General features: G+C 41.6%; 1 protein-coding gene across 8 annotated transcripts in view; it reads right to left on the bottom strand.

Moving 5' to 3' along the window:
* frmd4a (FERM domain containing 4A) overlaps positions 1-25,925 on the bottom strand; it is a 144,055-nt gene that overhangs the window by 16,654 nt on the left and 101,476 nt on the right. For 7 of the 8 annotated variants that reach the window (XM_061722019.1, XM_061722020.1, XM_061722022.1 and 4 more), the window contains exons 4-14: positions 24,409-24,501; positions 21,607-21,691; positions 18,612-18,668; positions 17,963-17,985; positions 10,405-10,488; positions 10,239-10,304; positions 10,092-10,149; positions 9,868-9,954; positions 3,778-3,853; positions 1,883-2,025; positions 1,659-1,800 (exon numbers count right to left, since the gene is read on the bottom strand). In XM_061722019.1, the coding sequence (XP_061578003.1) occupies positions 1,659-1,800; positions 1,883-2,025; positions 3,778-3,853; positions 9,868-9,954; positions 10,092-10,149; positions 10,239-10,304; positions 10,405-10,488; positions 17,963-17,985; positions 18,612-18,668; positions 21,607-21,691; positions 24,409-24,501 (914 nt within the window). Of the gene's footprint in view, positions 1-1,658; positions 1,801-1,882; positions 2,026-3,776; positions 3,854-9,867; positions 9,955-10,091; positions 10,150-10,238; positions 10,305-10,404; positions 10,489-17,962; positions 17,986-18,611; positions 18,669-21,606; positions 21,692-24,408; positions 24,502-25,925 lie in introns of all 8 variants that reach the window. The other variant, XM_061722016.1, reaches the window with a different exon arrangement.

Raw genomic sequence — 25,925 nt, 5'->3', positions numbered from 1 at the left:
CAACACACACACACACACACACCCTATTCCTCTCTCAGTCTCTTGACCTAATATGGTTCACTGTGAGGTCAAACTGCCAAACAATACAAAAATAACCACTACTGAAAATGTTTTGTGACAAATCATGAAAAAAAGGCTCTCCATTGTCAAAGGATACACAGTATTTAACTTTGTTGACTGGCATGTATGAATACTTTAGTTATGGTCCTGAAACTGCTGGCAAGAATCTGCCCTAAACCTAATTTCCAACCATAAGGAAAATAATTTAAGAAATAAAGGATCAAGGATCAAGGATCATACAAATCAACACATTGACCCTGGACCAGACAGACTCAGAATGATAAAATGTACACACACAACAAGAAGTAAGAACCGAATCTGATAAGGATGAGCAATAGCAAGACATAAATGCATGAAAACATTTCTAAGTATTTGCTCCTGTAACTTCTTCAGTGCCTGCAGGTATAATTTACTCTAAATAGCTGACCCAGTAGTCACATACAGACATTATCTCAACGACAATTTACGTTGGTTTGTCATTTTTATCAGAGAACAATGCCCCAGCAGTCAACCAGGTTACTACGTTTGTATTTCTTGTCATGTTTTGATGGAACGGAACAGGCGTTTTACTCTCGACTCGTTAAGGTTCATGCTCACGCACATCAAACCCAGAGTATTGTTTTAAAGGGCATGACAAATTGCTACACCCAATCACTGCCCCTTATTTTTCTTTTTTCTCCTTCATTCACCCACTAAATTTGGAAGCTGTCGTTTGTATGACGAGGAGTGTGGGAGTGGTGTTTTCATACACACTGAAGGACGCAGGGCGGGAATGTATGTACAGTATATGTGTGAGAACATTCAAAAGAGAAGTATCCTCCTTCCAGTGGCAGCTGTTTCTGTCTCTCCAGTTGACAATAAGATTCCTCATTGTCAACACACATGAACTTGAACATCAGTCTTTCAACCTCTTTTTTTTCTGCCTGCCTCTTCCATAGTGGCCCCTAGGGCTGGGCGATATATCGAGATTTTAATATATATCGATATATTTTCAAACGCGATATGGTACGAGACAATATCGTTTATATCGATTTAAAAAAATAAAAAATAAAAAAAAAATTAAAAATTATTTTGATATAGCTTATTTTGTGACAAATTGACTTGAATGTTTTATTTGAGATTTGCACAAATGTTTTGTTATTTGCACAACTGTCAACCTCAGTGGAAAAGTCTGCCTGTTACTGTCTACATTGTATTAATTGTACAGTGTATTTTAATTTAATTGTTATGCATTTTATTCTATATATGCACGCAGTTTATTTTTATTTCATTTGTTTTATACATTTTGATATTGTGCAGACCTCTGTTAATAAATGTACCTGTGTGACATTTGACACGAGGCTTTGTATTAAAACTGACTGTTTTTTTAAGGGTTTGCCTCAGAAAAAAATGAAGCTAACAGAGATGCTATGCTATAATGCTTTGGGGGAAACCCCAATTAAGGCACAGAAAAAATATTGAGATATATATCGAGTATCGCCATTTAGCTAGAAAATATCGAGATATGACTTTTGGTCCATATGGCCCAGCCCTAGTGGCCCCTCGTTCTCTTGGATTAACTGGATAAAGTGGATAACAGATACAGTGACCATACTGACCTGAGGAGAGCAGGCTACCACTGCTGCCGCTGATAATCTTGCCCTTGCTTCCCATGTTGGCCAGTTTGGAGGTCTTCAAGGTTCCTGTTTCTGTAAGGTCTATTGCAATTTCATTCAAACTGCGTGCTGCATGGATCTTTGACTGCACAGGTGAAAAACAAAAGGGTTTGCTTAACATCTTAAAACAGTTAGGTTGGTGTTAATGACGTGTCTGAAAGACTGACCTTGCTCTGCTTGCGGTCCAGGTAGAACTGGTGTTGGCTGATGGCCATGGCCCAGATGGACTTGATGAGAGCAGGACAGGCGTACCAAGTATGCACGGCGATGCCACTGTGACCAAACGTCCTTCTTGTTACCGACGCCCTACAGTTGGAGCGGAAACAAGGCCTCCTTATATACACTGAATGAAAGAGATAGCTACATATCCTCAGAGGTGGACAGAGTACTCGACCCCAGTACTTGAGTAAGAGTATACTACTGGTCAAAATTTACTCTGTTACAAGTAAAAGTAGCTCAGTCAAAATATTACTCGAGTAAGAGTAGAAAAGTACTTGCTTTTAAAGGTACTTAAGTATCCAAAAGTAAATGCTTTTAAATTTACTTTAAGTAAAAGTAAGAATAAGAGTAAGAGTAAATTTCTTATTTTCCACATCAGTAAATTACTATATTTTTTCTAAATTAATTTAAGGATCTTTTAACTCTTGTTTCTGAGAATTAACTCTTTGAAACCAGCTGCACTGATGTGCTGCTTTTAGAACCACAATGTTATATAAAACCTGCAGAAACACCAAAAACAAATCAAATGAATGGGATCATAAGAGGACAGCAGATGATGCAGAGTTTATTAACAATCATGAACTGAAACCAAATGAACCTGCACCATCCAACTAAGTCTGGATCCCCCTCAAAGACCACTGCTTTACAAAAAACTACATCTCTGCTTTCAATAACTCAATGTTGAAGTCACTTAACTTTACAGGAAGGACATGTACCAGTACAATATAGCAATATAGAGCATAACAAACTGTCTCCCCATGTCTGTCTTGTCTCCTCCTTTGACAAAAACATCTTGTGTCCAATAGGATTTTAGGGAAGAAGAAAAAAGAGCAGACCTGAAAGTAACGAGTACTTTTCAGCCTTCCTAGAAATGTACTCGAGTAAAAGTAAAAATATTTGTCTTGGAAATGTATTCAAGTAAGAGTAATAAGTACCAAAGAAATCTAATACTCAAGTAAAGTACAAATCCTCTGGATATGTACTTAAGTACAGTACTCAAGTAAATTTACTCAGTTACTGTCCACCACTGCATATCCTCAGTAAAAAGCCTGTCGCTGGACAACTCCAGTAACTACCGTTGCTTCTAAGAAGGACAAATAAGGATGACAGAGATACTTTTTTTTATCCTAAAGCCACACACCACGTTCCCCACTGTTTACCTATCCTTTTTTAAACACACATCTGTAGCGGAGCAGCAGACCAGCTCGCTCTAATGACAGCTTCCTTTAAGTAAAAAAAAACACCACTGCTCCCTGTTTCAACCCATCTCTTTTTCTTCTTGGTCCATCTGTCTGTAGAATAACACTCTCCACACACACATACATACAGAGGAGAGGTCACTTCCTCCACAACACACCTATGGTAAAGTCATCTGTCTTTCTGCAGTAATCTATCAAGGGTTTAGCATATATGTGGGTGTGTATGTGTCTGTGATTGAGAGCACATGTGCTTGGTAATACTCAAGCTATCAATCTGTGTGAAGCTCAAACCGGGACATCCGCAACGCCTTGCTCTGCTGCCAAGACAAATTCAACAGTCAAAACCGCATTAAATGTCTCTCTTTTCCTCCACAATGCAGAATGCACTCTGAATATTGACCTACTCTCACAGTCGTGGTGGTAACTCACAGTAAGTTACTGAAAGCTGTCTGTGGGTGAGGAAAAAGCAGCACCGAGCTTTAGTTATATCTTCTTGAGACCAGGGTGCAATAAGCAGAATAAGCATGAGGCAATGACAAATCTAAAACAGTTTGCTTCTTCAGAAGAATCATCCTTTACTAGAACAGAACATCAAAGTGTCTTAGAAAGCTGATACCAGCTTCTGTTTGTGATATAAATTTACCTCCTGGGGTCATGAACTTCCACTGAAAACTTCTTCTCTCTGAAGTAGAGGTTCTCCAGCTGACGCCATTGGAACACCTGAAAGTTAGGAACAAACAGCCTTCAGGAATGCACGCAGAAGTATGTCCTTCACATTAAATCCACACAGCCATCAGCCTGATGGCTTCACTGAATAGTCCAATTCGTTTTGCGAGAAAATGCAAAGGACGAGGAGGAGCAGAGGAAAAAAAAAAAAAAAAGCAACGCTAATGAAAAGGAGTCAGGAACAGAGAAGAGACCTAGTCTGGAGGTCTGTGATTAGGTCCAGACCAGGCGGTATTTCCACAATGGATCCCAGAACTGGATGACCTCACTTAAGAGAAAGACAGTGTGAGCGGAAGAAGACTTCCTTTCCTCTGTGTAACTTTTTTCTTTTTTTTTTTGGAGGATTCTGTCCCTCTCATGAAGCCAAAGCCAGCTGCACAAGAACGCTTCCTTCAATACCTACTCCACAGCATGTGTGTATCTCCAGCCTTCCCCGGGCGTAAGGGAACAGAAAGTTTTAAGGAGGTGGGTGTTCACCATCTGGAGGCATGTGTATGTGTTGGACGAGAGAAAGTGTGTGAAGTTAAGTTTCTTCCTCTCCTGGAGCTTTGCTGGGAGGGTTAAGCAGAGAGTGGGCGTTTATGCCTCCCCTGCTTGTGACCCCTCCTCCCTCCCTGAGGGACTGTGCATACTGCTCTGGGCTGTGGTTGGGAGGTGAATGTGTGTGTGTGTGTGTGTGTGTGCGCGTAACGAGAGCCTGGGTGGAGGGGTGGCAGTGTGAGTCTGGAGCAGTAAAGTGGGAGTGAAGCTTTCTGTGGCCCCGGCGATTGAAGTGGCCTGGCTTTGTTAGTCAGCTCTCTCTGTGTGCACAGAAATCACAAAGTTTGAGTCTGTTTCTTGTTAGAGAAGAAAGTAAAGAGGGGACTATTTCAGATGGTCTGCATCTATCAGCTGCACATATACATCTAGATTGTAAAAGTTGTAACAAATAAGAGAGAAGAAGTACAGAGGAAGATCCCTGCTATGGCAGAAAAAGAGAGGAAAAGAGCAGAAAGCAGTGAGGAACCGGTCATCACACAGGAATTTTAACAGCTTAGTAAAACAATGCACAAAAGGATGAGAATTATGGAAAGGAAATATATTTTAAAAAGAATAAAGTCAGTATTTGTCAGTATTTGTGTGTCTATGTGTATTTTATTTAATTTATTTTATTTAATAGGGACAATGCAGGTTTACATGTGATCACATTCACTCATTACAAACAAGCCAATGTGACTGATGTTCTGCATACAGAGATTATAGCTATTGCTAGTTTCCATCTCCTGTCCCTAGTTAGGCTTTTAGTAAAAGAAAACGAAAGAAAGGAGAAAAAGAATACAAAAATACATTCAATTTTCAACATGCAAAGCTATATCCTATTTACAATTCTCAGCTTGCAAGAGAGCACCCTATTAGCGGTTACAGGTGATTAAAAATGCATACATTTCTGATTTTGCTTCAACCAGTCTTTGACATTTTTAGTAAAAACCTTAAAATCTTGTCTTGAGATGTGTATGCGCAAGCATGAATAAAAACAAATTCACCTGCCTTATCAAATCTCTTGCTTTCAATGAAGCGTGAATGGTTAATGTAGCATGGTGCTAAATATAGCAGGCAGGAGGAGTGTGTGTGTGTGTGTGTGTGTGTGTGTGTGTGTGTGTGTGTGTGTGTGTGTGTGTGTGTGTGTGTGTGTGTGTGTGTGTGTGTGTGTGTGTGTGTGTGTGTGTGTGTGTGTGTGTGGGTTACATATGGGCCAGAGCGGTGGAGATAAGACCTGTTTGTAACAGTGTTCTGCCAGTCGACCACTAAAGCTGTCCTTGCTGTCAACCAAGTCGCAGCAATTTTGACTGTCAGCTTTGATGTTTCAGGATAAGCTCCACGTGCACGAAGACTATTTGAATATATTTGGAGAAGACCATCAGCAGGCACATTACTTTGTTATGGAGCAGTTTTAAGTCAACCTGAAGTTTAAAATTAGGCATAATAGGAAAAAGTTGCATAAGACATTTTAAAAACATTTTAGTCCTTGAGGAAGATTGTTAACCGCTTGAATATCTGATGAAAAACACCAACGGTAAAATGTGGTGGGCGGTTCTGCAACAAGGGTTGTAGATGTAGCTGCACATGAGATCCTTGTTTTTCCCTGTAGAATGCTCACACACAATGGCAAACACCCACAGAACAAGAGCAGAGGAAGTGACTGGTCATTCTTCATCACCAAACGGCGCTTGTGCGCACGGACCCACGTCTTACTCACAATAATGTCCGCTCAAACAAACACGCATCCGTAGCAAATGAAAAGGTTAAATCTGATAGTGGTAAATGCCTTTCTTTGGTACAGTGGTCTCCCTGGAGATCATCTGAAGAATAAAAAAAGTTCAAATTGATTAGGTCAGTACAAATATAGTACGGTCTAGGTATTAATCTTTTTTTAGACGTGAACCGTAAAGGCCCCAAAGACCATTGTTTCATCCAAGGGTGGGGTCCCGGTGTACAAAACTATATTCCCCAATCTTGGAGATGCATATACAGTCTGGAGCCACTTCTTAATGTTTGTGGTTTCCAGAAGGATGGCATTAATGAACAAACAAATCTGGACCAGCTGTTCGCAGACAGAAGGTGGCAAAATTAAGTTGCTTCCAGTTTCTTTCACGGCACAGAATGTGTATCCACATGAAGCAGAATGCACGTGAGATGACATTAACTTAGACCAGATTTTTCCTTCTTTGACAGTAAACTTGTTGTGACCTCACCACAGTGCCAGCAGGTTAGCTTTAATCAGTCAGCGAGGAAGTCAGTCAACGTAAAAACTCTATAATCTGTGCATGAACGAATCACAAGACCTTAATGAGGCATTAGAACAGTGTGTGGTTCTGTTGTAAACCCCAGCATGGGTGGATTCTACGTGTCTGCATGTGGACTGAGGCAGTGTGAGGGGGGGGTAGGTTTTAACATCTTTAAATAAATGCATTAGGTGGTCTGCATTAGGGAACAATGGGATCACCTCCCATAAAAAGTCCAATTAGTTAAACTAACCAAAAGGGACTCACTACCCATATTATATGAGAACAACATGGACTCAAGTTGCTTTTTAATGAATTTAAAAAGCTAGTGTTGAAAGTGTAAATGCATTTTATTGTTACTAAAGATGTCTGGCCCAAAATGTCTCATGATTAGTGTTGTTCCTCCACCCCCCCTGACTCAGAGCTCTGACAACAAGGAGGATCAAGTGGTTGCACTGAGTCAACGGTTCCTGGTACAGAACTGGGCTGACTAATCCCAAAAACGCTGCATCCAGCACTAAAAAAAAAACCATGACACTTGTTTCTACAATAAAAGCAGCCTATATTGACCTCCCCGTTTTTTCTCCAGGACCTTAGCTCTGTGGTGGGCAAAACAAATCAAATCTACCTGATTAGTAGGGGTGTAACGATACATTAATCTCACGATACGGTACGATACACGATATTGAGGTCACGATAACGATACGGTATGATATTATAGCAGTATTTTTTTAACAACCTTGAATGAGGAACATATGACTGGAAAAAAATTGTCTTTTATTTGAAAGACACAAAATACAAAACAATGCTGTGTGTTTGCCCTATTGTTACAGTTTGTAATGCTTTATAACTGTTTAAGTTTTAAAGAGAAAGCCAGGCCAACCATTTTCCACAAACTGAACTAAAAGTAAATGTCAGGTTTGCATTATGCATCTTCAGTTTCATACAAGTAAAAATATTTTGCCACAAACTGAATAGTTTCTCTCATGTATGATTTTACTTTTTTCTTTTCCATCAATTTAACAACTAAAATTAAATAAATAAATAAAAGTAAATAAATACATACAATTTTAAATCATAAAAAAGATTGATTCATGCTCACCTTATAAGTGTAAGAGATTTATTTTTGTTAAGAAGGTTATTTTGGTAATTCAGGGTTGATTATTTTATAAATATATTCTTTATATTCTGATGTAAATCAGGGACTATAATGACACTAGTCAGTTTATCTGTAGTGATTAGTCTGTTTTAAATTGGGCGGAGTGATACGCCACAGTACAGCACTAGGTGCTGTGTTGATGTTCTAAAATCCTACACTGTTGAGGGACATTAAAGTACACTGGAACTCAGCAGAAGTTGTCCCCGTGTTTATCCTACTCACCACCCCAAAAAGTTTTAACTTAATAAGGTAAGGTTTAACTCTAGACCAGCCTTACATAAGTAAAGGTTCAGAGCTCAAAACGGGACCACAAAACGGTACTAGTTTCTTCTGAGCGGAGTAAGATTTTGGTCTGCAGGTCGAGGCGCGGTCGGATGTGCGTTACTAGTCAACACAATAGATTAATATTAATAACCCAATATCGCGATACACTTTGTCACCTCCACAACACGTATCGTGACGTTTTTGTATCGCGAAATTTCGTGGCACGATATATTGTTACACCCCTACTGATTAGTGAACAAACCTTCATTGTGCTGACTGAAGTTTACCTTAACTGTTGATCCTGAGCACAAATATTGAGTCAAGCTTCTTAATACTACTATCAGAGTTGCAGCATGAACTGAAGAGGCCCAGTCTTTCCCATTTTCTGCTTCCATGGGCTTTATATGTCTGCTAGGTAGATGTGTGTACTGCATTTTCTTTTTCCTATCATCACAGGGATTTATCACCTAGCAACAAGATGTGGGGTACTTTAATGATGCAGGAGTAGGACTTGGTGGCTGGACACTCTTTTAGACTGGAATGCACTAATCAAGATGCACACGCACGCATACGTACAGAGGCAGTGGCAAACAGGAAAGCATTTAGCAGACAGGAAGCCATCACCAGGATGGGCAGCTCAGTGCTTTGTCCACTTCCCACGTGTGTGTGCATTTATTAGTGTGTGCTTGTGTTTACAGGTGACGGAATCAGTGTTGAGGAAGAATGAGCATTTTGGTGGTCAGTTAGCGTGCAGAGATGTTGTTAACACTACAGTTTTCCTCCAGAACATGATTGTCCACTATAGCGGCCTCTTAAGGGAAAAAGCCCTAGAAGATTACTGACAAACAATTCCCTGTGGTCGCGGCCACCTTGTTAGAAGCCTGTACAAGTCAAGTAAAAAATGCTAACAAATCACTGTCAACAGACAAACAAAGGAAGCTAATTCATGGCTCTGCCCCATACAACAGCTGAGAACCCCAAAAATGCTCACAGAACCAAAAAAATGCAGCAGACAGTGGGATCTTTTACAAAACAATGACTTACCGCGACTGATAGTGACGACAGTTTGCAATACATTTGGTTGTCAGTTTAAGGGACTTATAACATGGTACCAGTCTCCAGACGGAGATGTCAGTTAAGATACTGCCTGCAGAAAGAGTTCTCTTTTTACACTTTCTGCACAGTTGCATGGTTAGATTTCCTTCAGTTGTGTGCTGGGACCCTGTCCACACCATCACTTAAGTGGAATGTCAATTTTGAGTCTTGTAAGAGACTTTAAACAGCCGTTTAATTTGATGTAGGTCAAGTGTCTCATGTGCTAATACAAATTGCTGTTTGTCTAAACCGGGAGTCAGTTACTCCATGTGTGCACGAACGGGTAAACTGACTGGGAGGAGGATCCCGCCTCAAATGAAGAAAGAAGTTTAGAGCAGGATGTAACATTCCAAAGACTAAAAACTCTCCAGAGAGTTGTAATTGTAAAACACTGTTGGTATTCTTCACAAACACAATATCCTAAATCAGTGAATGGAAAAAGCAGACAATAATATGGACCATAAAAGCAGACAGAAAGACAAAGAAATAAAGTTTCCTTCTAAGGCAACACATCTATATTAAAACCGCACTCGTCTCAGAGGGAGAGACTGGTTTAAAATGAATGGAGAGAAAATCATTAGGAACCAAAATGGAAAGCTTATAAAAGAAAGTAATAACTTTTACTCAGAATGCACTGAACTTTTGATCTACAAAAAGAGGAACTGATGGCTATGCAGAAGAGAGTTTAATCTTATGTAGCTGGGAGATAACAGGGAGCATCATCCCACCTTTCTGGGTTTGACTTTGTCCTGGTAGTCATACTGAAAGATGCCTTTATAGCTCAGACCCAACCACCATGGGATCCCCTGCTTGTCCTACAAAAACATGAGAAAATACCTCATGAATAGTGTTCCATCACATCTCCAAATTCCCAATGTCTGGGCCAGAGTGAACAAAAATGCATGTGGTGCATGGGTGAGAAAAAAGTAAAGGCAGAGTAGTAAAACTGTACCTTTACAGCATAGTAATGCACTCCATATGTGGGCAGAGACTCTACAATGCTCATATAACTGTGAGGAGCAGAAAGACATAAATGTAAGGGTTACAAAGGAACACTGTCTTCCAGAAAAAACACAATCTGGGACATTTATACACTTACTTTACAATAGCCTGTCCTCTAGACTGCCCACTGAGTTTCTTGTAATGCTCTACAACACGGTCTTCACTGTAAGAGAATAAATAAAAGATCATTATGAAGGAACCACAGAACAGGAAAACGTGCACACTGTTCAGGTAATTGTCAAGATAACTAAAGAGTCTCTCACCAGTAGGCCAGAGATGGGTGATCCTTTAATGCCTGGGTGGGCAGAGCAGGCAGCTTTTTCAGGTCAGACCTTGTTGCATCATTGCTAGGAGGGAAAAACCATGAGATTTGGTCAAGACTACTTCACAGAAATATGATCTGTTGAGTAAGAGCAATAAATCATGATGGCCTAAATGCTCACTATTTTAAGGACTATTTTATGGGTGTGGTCTATTTCTGAGCAGCTGCAGATAAACCATCAGTGGGACAGAGAAGAAAAACAGGGAAAGAAACAGACATGAAATCAAAAGATAAATAAAGGAGATTAAAAAAAAAACAGGGATGGAGCAGGAAAACATTAAGAGATAGAGTAAATGAGACACAGAGCCATGCCAATGGCTAAAGGGACTTGGCCCCGGATTCACTTTTCAGACCTCCAGTGGCAAGAGTTCTTAATACTCTTCTTTCATCCCACAGCCACTATCCAGCCTCCGCCAAGGTCCCGGAAGATTGGGGAAAGCCCTGGGAATATGACAGGCTATGAGCTAAAGGCCTGGAAGAGATCCCATCCACACTGCTTGCCTGCACTTCTTTGTGTGAAAACAGCTTTGGGCCTCGTTTGGTTGATATCCAGTCATGTAGTTAGTCATCACACGTATGTGGTTCTTGCACAACTTTTGCACTGAGCAAGTAATAATATTGATGAAAACAAACAATGCATTCAGACATGTCCATTATTCAGCTGCAGATTAACAGGAAAGAAGAAAATTACTCAGTTTAGGGAGCATTTGTTGGAACAGACTTCTCAAATTTGTATCTTAAAAAGCACTTAAAAAAACACTTAAAATACACCTCACTGACTCTTTGGAGGTAAAAATGATGGTAATTAATAGGGCTGTTCGATTTTGCCCAAAAATAAAATCTCGATTTTTTTCTCTCAAAATCCGATTTTCGATTACGATTATTTTGTGAATTGACAAAAGGCAAAGAAATGATTTCAAATATGCTGTTTTTTTATTGAACATTTGCCCCATTGGGCTTTAAGTGCAAACTTTGCTCTTATTAAACCAAAAATGAATGAATAACGTGCAAAACTCTGTAAAATAAGTTGAAAAAAAGTTTTAAAAAATATAATAAAATATAAAGTTTTATCTCTGAAAAAAAATCAGCAAATCAGCACTTGCAAACATACAGTAAGTTATATTTCCAATTAAATAAAACAAGACATTTTCTAATTAAACTAAACTGGGTCTTTGCATGCTAAATAATAATGCAACCCATGAAGGAGGTAGAGGTGTGTAATGTCAGTCATTACATTTGCTATTCACATTTGCAAGTTTTTTGCAAGGAACACGAGCCGGTCTACGGCATCTGGCTTGAGGGATGCCCGGTGGCATGTTACAACGCCCCCTCCTACACTAAAGAGCCTCTCCGATGGGGCACTTGTCGCAGGTATTGAGAGGTATTTTCATCAATCCTTAATATGATATCAATCATTAATATGTGTGCAGACAAGGTAAAAAATCGATTTTACGATTTTCACGTTTTAACATCGTTCTAATTACATAATCGCGATTATAGACTGGGCTGTAACTTCAGAATCATGTAACCCTGTAGGCATTTTTGAGGAAAAGATGGCATACAGCATTTTTTGAAAGATCAATGTGTCCCAAACCAGAATCCACCGTATGCCAAAAAAATTAGACCCCTGGTTTTCTATATTCCCACATTCAAGATGGCCACCCCATATGGTAAATTGGACTGTAAACGCTGTTGCCTATCCTAGGCTCATAGATCAAGCAATTCCTAAGTTACAATAATACTGTGTTTGGTATCATTTTAAAGGAGACATTTATAGCTCTCTTTCAAACCTAAAGTTGAACTTTTCTGACATACTTGGAGGTCAATAGAGCTCCAGAAACCCCAGAGAATGTTAATTTTTCACCATTTTCGCCTATGTTATTTTTATTTGTATTAACTCTGTGACACCTAGGAATACCAGAGACATAAAAAACAAGTACAGTAATACTCACTTTCATATACAGTTTCAGAAAATGTATAATATCACCATATTATTTCTATCTTGTGGGTGATTGTGTGCTGGAATTCGTGGGCAGTTAGGATGCTGAAATACCGCAGTCAAGCAGCAGGTGGCGAGTTGCCACAACAACGAGTTAGGGAGACAACTAGCTAACATGGATGTTGCCAGTGCAAATATATGTGGTGGTGTTCATCTCCTCTATTAAGGGTCAGTAACAGTAACAATAATTTTGAAAAGATGAATCATGTGTTTAAGTTAATCAAGTCATTTAAAAAAAATATCAACCAATTTCCTGGATTAAAGTTAAAGTTAAAGGGTTCAGTCAGTGAGAACATCAATGATGTCCGTTTAGGCATGTTTGTCAAGGGTCTGACAATAGAGAGACTACTGCCCACCAGAGATGCTTTGAGCTTTCATATTCAGCGCGTTCACTTCCAGAGCTTGGTCTGGTGGCAGGCCCATTTGCAGTACCCGGTACTCCCGCCCCCTGAAAATATGGGATGGGAGATGGAGGACAATGTGCTCATTCCTAAACTGATGTTGCTTCCTGCGGTTCCAGATGGCTGTGAGGAACTAATGACCTGTGGTTGCACAACTGGATGCAAGACAGCCTGATGCGGTTGCAAACCAAACCCATGCACTGATTCTTGTCAGTGCCAAAGGTCAAGTTACTGTTGCATGAATATGTAGGCCTAAAGCACTGAAGACAAAAATGTTATAGCTCATCACTCACTCATCTTCTTCCGCTTATCCGTTCCCGGGTCGCGGGGGCAGCAAAGTCAGCGGGGATGCCCAGACTTCCTTCACCCCAGACACTTCCTCCAGCTCTTCCGAGGGGAGTCCTAGACGTTCCCAGGCCAGCCGAGAGACATTGTCTCTCCAGCGTGTCCTGGGTCTTCCCCAGGGTCTCCTCCCGGAGGTACATGCCTGGAACTCCTCCCTAGGGAGGACGATCCGATACAGATGCCCAAGCCACCTCAGCTGACTCCTCTCAATGTGAAGGAGCAGCGGCTCAACTCCGAGCTCCTCCCGGGTGACCGAACTCCTCACCCTATCTCTAAGGGAGCGTCCAGCCACCCTGCGGAGGAAACTCATCTCGGCCGCTTGTATCCGCTATCTTGTCCTTTCGGTCACTACCCAAAGTTCATGACCATAGGTGAGGGTAGGTGCGTAGATTGACCGGTAAATCGAGAGCTTCTCCTTTCGACTCAGCTCCTTCTTCACCACGACGGTCCAGTACATCGACCGCATAACTGCGGATGCTGCACCGATCCGTCTGTCAATCTCCCGCTCCATCGTTTCCTCACTCGTGAACAAGATCCTGAGATACTTGAACTCCTCCACCTGAGGCAGGACTTCTCCACCCACCCGGAGAAGGCACGCCACCCTTTCCCGATGGAGAACCATGGCCTCCGTTTTGGAGGTGCTGATTCCCATCCCTGCCGCGTCGCACTCGGCCTCAAACCGCCCCAGCACATGCTGAAGGTCCCGGTCCGATGAAGCCAACAGGACAACATCATCTGCAAAAAGCAGAGATGAAATCCTGAGGTTCCCAAACCAGATCCCCTCCGGCCCCTGGCTGTGCCTAGAAATCCTGTCCATAAAAAATATGAACAGGACCGGTGACAAAGGGCAGCCCTGCCGGAGTCCAACATGCACCAGGAACAAGTCTGACTTACTGCTGGCAATGCGAACCAGACTCCTGCTCCGATCATACAGAGACCGGACAGCCCTTAATAGAGGGCCCCGGACTCCATACTCACTGAGCGCCCCCCACAGAATGGCACGAGGGACACGGTCAAATGCCTTCTCCAGAGCCACAAAACACATGTAGACTGGTTGGGCAAATTCCCACGAACCCTCAGGCACCCTGCGGAGGGTATAGAGCTGGTCCAGTGTTCCAAGACCGGGACGAAAACCGCATTGTTCCTCCTGAATCCGAGGTTCAACTATCGGCCGTATTCTCCTCTCCAGTACCCTGGCGTAGACTTTCCCGGGGAGGCTGAGAAGTGTGATCCCCCTATAGTTGGAACACACTCTCCAGTCCCCCTTTTTAAACAGAGGGACCACCACCCCGGTTTGCCACTCCAGCGGTACTGTCCCCTTCCTCCATGCGATGTCGCAGAGGCGTGTCAACCAAGACAGCCCTACGACATCCAGAGACTTGTGGTACTCAGGGCGAATCTCATCCACCCCCGGTGCCCTGCCACCGAGGAGCTTACGAACCACCTCGGTGACCTCAGCTTGGGTGATGGATGAGCACGTCCCAGAGTCCCCACTCTCTGCTTCCTCAGTGGAAGGCATGTCAGTCGGGTTGAGGAGATCCTCGAAGTATTCCTTCCACCCTCCGACAATGTCCCCAGTCGAGGTCAACAGCTCCCCACCCACACCGTAAACGGTGCCGGCAGAGTACTGCTTCCCCCTTCTGAGGCGCCGAACGGTCCGCCAGAATTTCCTCGAGGCCGACCGAAAGTCTTCCTCCATGGCCTCCCCGAACTCCTCCCAGACCCGGGTTTTTGCCTCCAGGACCGCCCGAGCCACGGCTCGCTTCGCCTGCCGGTACCTATCTACTGCGTCAGGAGTCCCACAGGCCAACATAGCCCGGTAGGACTTCTTCAGTCTGACGGCATCCTGTACTTCCGGTGTCCACCACCGGGTTCTAGGATTGCCGCCACGACAGGCACCGGAGACCTTGCGTCCACAACTTCGAGCCGCCGCGTCGACAATGGAGGCAGAGAACGATGTCCCCCGCCTCCCCCGGGATCCGAGAGAAGCTCTCTCTAAGGTGGGAGTTGAAGATGTCCCTGACAGAGGGCTCAGCCAGACATTCCCAACAGACCCTCACAATCCGTTTGGGTCTGCCCGGTCTGTCCAACCTCCTCCTCCGCCAGGGCATCCAACTCACCACCAGGTGGTGATCAGTTGACAGCTCAGCTCCTCTCTTCACCCGAGAGTCCAAGACATGCGGCCGAAGGTCAGATGAAACGACAACAAAGTCGATCATTGACCTCCGGCCTAGGGTGTCCTGGTGCCACGTGCACTGATGGACACCCTTATGTTTGAACATGGTTTTCATTATGGACAAACTGTGACTAGCACAGAAGTCCAACAACAAAACACCGCTCAGGTTCAGATACCTCCCAATCACACCTCTCCAGGTATCACTGTCATTGCCCACGTGAGCGTTGAAGTCCCCCAGTAGAACAATGGAGTCCCCAGTTGGAGCACTATCAAGTACTCCTCCCAGGGACTCCAAGAAGGCCGGGTACTCCGCACTGCTGTTCGGCCCGTAGGCACAAACAACAGTGAGAGACCTTTTCCCGACCCGAAGGCGAAGGGAAGTGACCCTCTCGTTCACCGGGGTGAACTCCAACACATGGCGACTGAGCTGAGGGGCTATAACCAAGCCCACACCAGCCCGCCTCCTCTCACCTCGGGCAACTCCAGAGTAGTGGAGGGTCCAGCCCCTTTCAAGGAGCTGGGTTCCAGAGCCCAGGCTATGTGTGGAGGTGAGCCCGACTATCTTTAGTCGGTATCTCTCAACCTCACGCACAAGCTCCGGCTCCTTCCCCCCCAGCGAGGGGACATTCCATGTCCCCACTGAGAGGGTTTTGGTCCAGGGATTGGGTCGTCGAGACACCTTGCCACGACTGCTACCCAGTCCACATGGCACCAGCTCATCACGGTCCTTCCTGCAGGTGGTGGGCCTACAGGAAAGCGGGCCCACGTCGCCGCTTCGGGCTGAGCCCGGCCGGGTCCCATGGGGAAAGACCCGGCCACCAGGCGCTCGCCTACGAGCCCCAACCACAGGCCTGGCTCCAGGGAGGGGCCCCGGTGACGCCGATCCGGGCGACGTTACGGTCCTTTGTTTTTTCTCCTCCATGATTGGCATGAACCGCTCTTAGTCTGGCCCGTCACCTAGGACCTGTTTGCCATGGGAGACCCTACCAGGGGCGTAATGCCCCCGAAAACATAGCTCCTAGGATCACTCGGGCACACAAACCCCTCCACCACAGTAAGGTGGCGGTTCAAGGAGGTGAAAAATGTGATTGTTCAGTGAAATTTTTGATGAATTAAATTGATGAAAATCACTCAGGCCTTTGAATATTGCTTACTAATAATAGTCTTTACAAAATGCTGGTCCAAAGAATGAATGTTGGTGAATGGGACTGAGCTAGTTACAGCTATTTCAAGCCTTATAATAACTTCTCACAAAGAAAAAGTATGGTTATATCATACATTTCCTGGTTCGTCAAAGTCCATTGGGTATTGTGGTTGTTGTCTTTTGGGTCGTTGATATCTCTTGATCCCAGAAGATAAAATTAACTAGATAGTTTAGGCGAAAAATTGTATGAAAATGTGTGTAATTTATGGTTTAAGGAGGCCGTGTGACCTCTATGTTTGTCATAAAAACACAACCATGGGCTCAGATAAAAGCTGAGAAGGTCCCCATTACATTGATACCAAACAATCATATATCTACTATTGACAAATAGGAAACTGATCACCATTTCTAACTTTAGACGACAAATCAATAGTTGTGCTAATTAATCAATAATTATGACTAAACGATAACTTTGACAGCTTAGCATACGGCAGAAATGGATTCAGCACAAAAAAATCATACAGAAACAATAGAGAAAGTGCTTTTCCTCAAAAATGCCTACCATGTTGTTTTCTAAGGGGCTTTTTCAATTTTCGGCCCTGACTATTACGATTTAAAATCGATTAATCAAACAGCCCTAGTAATTAATAGTGAACACAATTACAGATATAGTATGGCAAATTTGATATGTACGATGCAAAAGCCTTACGGTTATGCAGAAAACAGCATCTATATGGACTTCTATAAAAGGGATGTATTTTTTTGTGGGGGAGGAATGGATCAGGAAAGAGGGAGGAAGATGAAAGGAATGTCTCCAGAGAGTGTCACATTCCAGTTCTCTGCAGGATGTTGAGTTTATTTACTCCTTTCACTGGCGGAAATGAGGTCAGAGGTGATGGCTGCTGAAGTCTGGTATCCGTGCTACAGCGTAGGGATGAGGGATGATGCACATTTACTCCACCACGAAGAGCCATTTGAGGTGCATGGCCCATGTGAAATAAGTACATGACTGGAATGTTCCCAAGAACTAGGGTTACTTCATTTAACTTTAAAAGACTGCACTGTTGACCTAAAATTGTAAATAGCTGCCCGCTTTTTTTTTTATACCTGCTTGTGATTTATTCAGAAATCTGCCAGTGCTGTGCTCTATTACAAAGACTGGTGATTGCAAACATTTGAATCTGTCGCCTGTCTATCACTGTGTGTTTTTGACATGGGCAAAAACACGTCAGCATTGTTTTCTCAGGAGTGGCAACTTAAGATGAAATAAATGAACCAAAGTGGAACAGTGGTGGGAGGAAAGAAACAGGCAGGGATGCAAATCAAGCACAGGACAGTTGCCAGTGATGCACCTCAGTCCTCATTGAAGCAAGTGCAGCAAAATGTGCAATTACGTAAAAATGACTTGGATAGAATTGTTGCAAGTGGGCTTACCTGGTAAAATCACCTTTTCCCTCCTGCGCAAGAGAAAAGAAAGAAAAGAATTGAGCAAACATTTGACCTTTTATGTATTAAGTTGAGACGTATGACCATGAGAGGTGACCATAGAATGTGTTTATGTTTTGTTATTGTGATTGATCAAGCAATGAAGTCAGCCAGAATCAAAGAAGAACATTGAAGCTCGATCTGAAGTGAAAACTTTGAAAGCCTTCAGGGCAGACACTTGATACTGTACATCTGCACCTGCACGCACACACATACATGCACACATAGGCAAACCACTCAGCCCTGTCTATGTGTAACATGACCTTGCAGAATCACAGTTAATGGACTGACCTACTCTGAAAAAAAGCGACAGGAAAAAGAAAGGGGTTTGAAATAAGGAGGATTTGACAATTAAAAAAAAAAGCTTAGATGACGCGCTGTATGCTATTCTCTGTGATAGCACAAAATACTGTCTAATTCTGTTTACATATCAAGTGTACTACAATGAAAGACAAATTGTATCAAAGACTGCTGAAGATATATCCATTTCAGCAGAACGGTTTGTTGCCCTAACAATGTCCCCAGAAATAACTTCTCTGAAAATAAAAACACATGTATCAAGATGGATATCCACAGCCACAAACACACACGTTCTTACTTGTAGGATGAAGGAAGCCAATTCAAAGACAACATCACTGTCCACTTCAATGAGTTCCTGCAAACGAACAGAAAAGAAACCATAAATGATGCATTCTTCCACTGCTGAAAAGTAAATAAACAGAACACACACTTTGCTGCAATGAGTAGTAAACACTGACATACTTATCAACAGTTATTTCATCATTAAAGATTAGTTGAAGGCTCTTCCCTACGTACTGAATCCTCGTCTCTAATTTCATGACGTCCAGTCAGAGATCAGAGGCAGAGTGAAGGGGGATGGGAGCAGGGTTTTTTATTGGTTCAGGGGGAGCTTAGATGCTCTAGATCAGGGGTCGGCAACCCAAAATGTTGAAAGAGCCGTATTGGACCAAAAACACAAAAAACAAATATGTCTGGAGCCGCAAAAAAGTGAAAAGTCTTGTATAAGCCTTAGAATGAAGACAACACATGCTGCATGATTCTATATTAGTTAGAACTGGGGGGAGATTTTTTTTTCATTATGCACTTCGAGAAAAAAGTCGAAATCTCAAGAAAAAAGTCGAAATGTTGAGAAAAAAGTCGAAATGTTGACAAAAAAGTCAAAATGTTGAGAAAAATGTTGAAATATCAAGATTAATGTTGAAGTACAATCTCGAGGAAAAAGTCGAAATGTCGAGAAAAAAGTCAAAATGTTGAGACATTTTTTTCGAAATGTCAAGAAAAAATTCAAAATTTCGAGAAAAAAGTCGAAATGTCGAGATTAAAAAGGTAGAAAAGAAGAAGAAAAAAAAGAGAAAAAGGAAAAAAGAGGAAAAAAAAAACAAAAAAAAAAGAAGAAAAAAGGTCAAACATTTTATAAAAAGCTCCAGGAGCCACTAGGGCGGCGCTAAAGAGCCACATGCGGCTCTGGAGCCGCGGGTTGCTGATCCCTGCTCTAGATACTGATTACCTGATAAATGTTACAAATGCAATTTTTTTGGCTGTTTTCATAACTTTACAGTATAATGAAAATATGTAGATTCACAGATAATAACATCAGCAAGGAGATCAGGCACACAGCATACTGTAGGTGAGTTAATGCATCTAAGTGTTTGGTTTGTTTATTTAACAACGAGTGTGCATACGGTTACATTATACAATACGGCCCATATGTATTCTAAGTTTACCTGACTGGAGACAAGTATGAGGGTTAGTGGGCTTAAAGTAGAGGATCAGATATTCCAGGAATGTTCTCTTTACAATCCACCTCTTAAGATCAGACATCCAGGATGAAACACTACACCAAACGAACCCACACTGGTCATACCACCCAGCATGTGTGTTTTTATTGTTTGTATTTTCATACAACAGCAAGGTCTTTTTTTTCTTAGTGCAAACGTTTATTTCAAGAATTCTGTTTATATCCTGATTCGCTCCTTTGTACCAGCAATGTTTTCACTAAAAATAGTGTGTGATAATTCCTCTTTAGCTCTATTTTTGCCTTTTTTCATACCGATGGTTGATATTTCCTTCCACTGATGTACCTAGACTAATTTGGTTTCAAGGGGACATATAAAAAAAGAACAAATCAAACATTCTTTTGGGCTTGTGAGCAACTAACTGTGAGCTTAAAGTCACAACTGACTCCAAAACTCCCCCATAACATGAGCCTGTAACTTTGTTTGGTGTGGTCTAGGTCTGTAAATCTCTCTTTAGATAGGCCATTCAGGTCCTGCAGGATACTGTGACATTATAGACCCAAATCAGAGTGGAATTATTCTGTTTCCTCCTTTTTCGCTGCAGAAATCAAAGCGCAGTGTTACAGCACAAAGCTTTAACACTAATTTCAAAAGAGGCACATCTCATGCTTCTAATTAATGTGCAGTGAAACTGAATAACTTACGTTGAATAATTAGCTTTTTGCCTCACTTCACTGTAATTCTGCAACAATGCTGAGGTTTTATTTTGCAAATGGATGCAAGTAGTCAATGAGATGTGTTCAGGAGTTTAATCATTGTGTACTGAAGCTCACTTTAAAATATTGAAATCTGCATAGTAAGATAGTTTAACAGTTCTGCATGTTTTGACTGGAGAATTTCTATATCTGTTTACTTTTCCCCAGTCTACACACGCCCTCCTCTGGATGCGATGCTGGATGACAGGAAAACTAGTGAATTTATACCTGCTGCATTGCCTCACCACTAGCAACTAAATGTTAATCAGGAAACTCAACACAATGTAGACTGAGTCGTCAGTTTATCGATGTTCAGAATTAAATCTGAACAAAAACTGCTCCATGAGCTTTTTGCCTCTCCACCCACTGTGTTCACTTAATTGTTATTCAGAAAGCCTTCCAAAATGTGCTTCAGCATTGCCAGATGGTAGTAAATGTGTCAAATGAGTCGCTAGTTGCTGGAAATTGGAACAGCGCATAGTGTGATGGGTAACAGCTGATGTAAAGAGCTTGCATTTTCTGCTTCACCAAATCAGACTGCAGGGCCCAAGTCCAAGCTTTTCTCGTGTGGAATCTCTTCATTTAGATCAGAAAATTGAGCTAATGAAGCAGCATGCCTCTGTACCGGGCCTTTGTGGTTAGCACTGTTGCCTCACAGCAAGAAGGTTCCTGGTTTGACTCCTAGCTTGACGCCTTTTCTGTGGAGTTTGCAAGTTCTCCTACGGCTTTGGTGGATTTTCTGTGGGTACTCTGGCTTTCTCGCACAGTCCAAAAACATAATAGGTTAATTGGTGATTCTAAATTGGTTGTGGGGTCATCAGGAAGGGCAGACTGCACTTTGGCAAACATTTCATTTAGAGGAAATATGCCAAAATAGTTGAGAGAAAGAAGTGGCATGTCTTTAAACATAGGGCCACCCTACATATCAAAGCCTCAAAACATCCTCCGACCTGGCCTGATATGGCCCAAGACCAAAGCTTCATGGGTTCATATACAAACGATTCCAACTATCTATAAGACCATGTTTTGTCAAAAGCAAGTGATGAAGGGAATGCATAATGAGAACAATCTTAAAAGTTACCTTATATATGATGGACTTGGCATTAAGAAAGAACAGCTCAATGGTAGCATTGTCCTTAAGGTAGGATATACTCTCAATGTAGAACCTGAAAACACAGAACAGAGCTCCTCAATGTAGCTGCAATTACGTCATTCTGATGAAAAAAATCAAAGTTTGTTTTTTTGCTTCAAAGACATAAAGCAACACAACATTTACATGGGAGAATAATTGGGAAAAGGGTTTCTGATGTAATTCATTGGACATACTTTATTTGACAGAAAATGTGCAATATCAAAAAATGACCAAAAGGGGGCACACAATACCAAAGGCTGCACACAACAAACATCTTTTCACTATCCTCCACACCAAATCTCCAGCTCACCATGATAGCTAGAAGTGATCTATTACTAGATTGTGGAATTTGCACAGACTAACAATCTGAATATACAGCCACCTACACACACACACACACACACACACACACACACACACACACACACACACACACACACACACACACACACACACACACACACACACACCACACACACACACACCTACACACACACACCCACTGACATTGAATGTGCATATGATGCAATTCAAACAATTGTTTGCCTCTGTGCACCATCAGCGGAGTCCAGTGATTACACACCCACATCCAGTACAAACACACATGCAGTCACATACTGGAGAGAAAAAGCACAGTAACCCACTTCTGGCAGAGCAGTGAGCAGGGAACTAACATAATAATGGCATCTAAATTTAGCTCATGAATGCACGAAGAGCCAGAGGGGAGCTAGGATGGTGCATTGAAAGGCTACACATTGCTTGCTCCTGTAGTGGAAACACATATCCAAAAGATTTGACATGGTGCAGATGCTCTTGTGTGGCCCTTTGCATGTTTTGTAGGTGACATCTTTCATGAAAGCTCTGATGGCTATAACATCCATGCTACTTTACACCTCTGAATATGTACTTAATGAGACCCGATCACATGTTCTTGTTTAGTACATACTGTATGAATGAGTTTGTTGATTTGTATGGCTGAGTATGGGTATTGAGCGAGAGGGGTTGTAGGTGGATCAATACTGGAGGGTTTTAATCGTGTTACAGATTGAGCTGCAAGAGAGAATGAGAGGCTCCTTGTCAATATTCAGGGTGAACGTTTAATTAAATCCACAGCATTGACGAGACATACACTATGCCAGCACAGCAGTAAGTATGCAAGCATGCACACACTGAATCAGCAGGAAGTGGGCACATCACACAAATAACACATGAGCAAACAAGAACGTAACGTGCATGTACCTGCACGGGAAAACCATACAATCACACATAAACTCATAGTCCTCATGGTGTATTTGTAATACAGTATGGTAAGATCAACAATAGACTTTCTTTTTACTATGTACTGACCGCTTGGTAAAATGTGAACAGCAGTTGTGCTCAGTATGACATTTGGAAAGATTAAGGTTAAAGATTGGATTGAACTGACTGGGAGAAAAAAGGGACACACCCTGGAAATTATGTCAAAGTTCAGAGTATCATCATCATAATCTCAAACAGTTATTATTTTATGTAAAAATACGCAAAAAGACATTTACTCTGCACTATGCCTAGCATACGCACACATACTGTGAATGGCTGCATTGTTCAGTTATATGATGTATTAAGAATTCAGACAGAAACATAAATCAGTTACAATGTGGACATATTGACTGCGCCGATGCTGCATTGTAGCAGCAGAACAATGTGCAGCTAACAGGATTTTGATAAACAGCTGCCTAATTGTGTTATGACTTGAGCTGTGGTGTAACCCTGGAAATGAGTCCTCGGTGACATTGTTTTCTGGATGTCACGTACGACAAACTACTACGTATGTTTCTAACAAAGGCTATTCTTCTTGTGTATGAGGACAACATCAAGATACGTTGCATATGAGCAGACAGATCACCAGTGGCTGAAAACACAGGCTTGAGTTTCCCCTTTCAGGTTTTCCACACGGATGCATGTAAGAAAACTGTTTTGTCTTGTTTTTTTATTTTTAAAACTTTGAAACCACACTTTACCTTTCTACAGCCTCTTCAGAATAGAGCAATCATACGAATGGAAAGTACATACAAACAGCTGCATTTTGTATTGATGTCACATATGTACGTGCTATTCAATGCCTGCGTGTGAGTCAGGAGCATATTATAAAAGAGCTGGGCCATTATATGAGCAATACAAAGACCTGAAAAAGGAGTGTGGGATTTAAGGACTGTTTTATAACCCTGTAGCAGTTCAATGGGAAGCTTGGTTTTAACCCAAGAGATGATTCCAATATCGCAAACAAGAAGAGCACAATGGGAGAAGATGTCTCATAACGTGTTGAGTCATGCACCGGAGTATTTTCTCCACTATTTAGTGTTTCATATGAATAAAGCAACCTCCCACAAACAAATAAGGAACTGCAGATGCTTCAATACTAACATGTACACAAAAAGCTTCCTTATTTCCAAGAGTGTTTTTATCTGTTTTGTTAAGAGTACACTGCCATTCTGTAGTCACGGTGAGGTTATTTGCATGGGATTTGCAAGATGCAAATACTGATGAGGCTTAAGAGGCTCATGAATGGCTGAGTGACCCTGTGACCAGAGTTACACAGAGATCAACGCTAGTTCATAAATAATCTTATTAATCTGCCCCTACTACCATATGCATGCTGTGCATGTGTAAGTGTATACACATTCAGAGACACTGAATAGCTCTTCTACTTTTATAGACACATTAAAACATCATGCAGACAAACACATTGTGAAGTGTTAAGGAGAGACTCACCTGACACAGAAGTAGAGGACAATGGGACCAGACTTCTTGGGGAATTCATGCTCCAGTACTCTACGGTCCAGCTGCAGCCAACTAAAGTGGCCCCTAATGAACCAAAACGGTCAGTGAATATTATTATGGTCAATCTAATTATGCAGCAATGATGTACACACATTCATCACATGGCAATAAAGAGTGATCTACTTAAACCTACCCATTTTGACCTTTCACTTACAATTTCCTCCCACCACTTCTTCCAACCTCCCTACCCTCTTTTCTCTCCCTGATTCCAAATGATAGAAGAACAGGCAGCGTGTCACCCTGGAAACCCTCCACGGTCTCCTGACCAACTGAGCAACAGCTCTCTCAAACTGTCCTCCTTCTCTTTCTTGTCTCTCTCCCTGGTCTTGTCCCCGACACACAGACAGTGGTTTCGACCACTGAGCAATCAGAGTTGAGACGCCTGCTCTCTCCAGGCATACATAACAAATCCACACATCATAGAACTCTTCTGGAAGAACTAAGACCGCAGAGCCGATTCTGCTGCTCTGGGTTAATACTGGGAACTGCATGTGTCGCAGCTGTGGGAATACCAAAGGGCAAAGGTTAGCCCTGACTGAGATGGGAGGGTGCATTTAAGAAAAATACTTAAATAAATAATAATAATAATAATAATAATAATAATAATAATAATAATAATAATAATAATAATAATAATAATAATAATAATAATAATAATAATAATAATAATGATAATAATGATAATAATAATAATAATAATAATAATACTTATATATATATAAATAATACATATAAGATAAGATAAGATAAGATAAGATAAACCTTTAATAGTCCCACAGAGGGGAAATTTGCAGTTTACAGCAGCAAAGGGGATAGTGCAAAAACATCTGGCATCAATATAAAAAATAATAACACAGTAATAATAATAACACACTATAAACAGTTAACTGGTATAATATAATAATAATAATAAGAAAGATAAATAATAAGAAATACTAGTATATAAAAAGATAACTGACTGATATTTACAGATGGATATATAGTTATTATTATTATTATTATTATTATTATTACTACAACTACCTGCCTTTCCAGACTTAAACATTTTTCAGTAATACAGCTACTATAAGAAGATTCAGGAGCTAAAGCACTCTTAGTGAAAATGTTAAAGAATTTGACGTTTAAGGTGCATACTGAGTGAAATTAAAGCTGTTTGGATGAAACAGTTGTTGTGAAATACATCAGCAGAACTGATCATTATATCCATCCATCCATCCATCCATCCATCCATCCATCCATCCATCCATCCATCCATCCATCCATCCATCCATCCATCCATCCATCCATCCATCCATCCATCCATCCATCCATCCATCCATCCATCCATCCATTTTTCAGACCTGCTTAATCCTGTACAGGGTCATGGGGGTCTGCTGGAGCCGATCCCAGCTCATAACAGGCAGATCATTATAAACTCCGCAATATTTCTTCTAAATGTGCCAGGGGAG

Source organism: Cololabis saira, chromosome 5, assembly GCF_033807715.1.
Source record: "Cololabis saira isolate AMF1-May2022 chromosome 5, fColSai1.1, whole genome shotgun sequence".
Taxonomy (NCBI): domain Eukaryota; kingdom Metazoa; phylum Chordata; class Actinopteri; order Beloniformes; family Belonidae; genus Cololabis; species Cololabis saira.
Note: the sequence above shows the minus strand (reverse complement) of the source record. Positions and strands in the feature narration are given on the sequence as shown.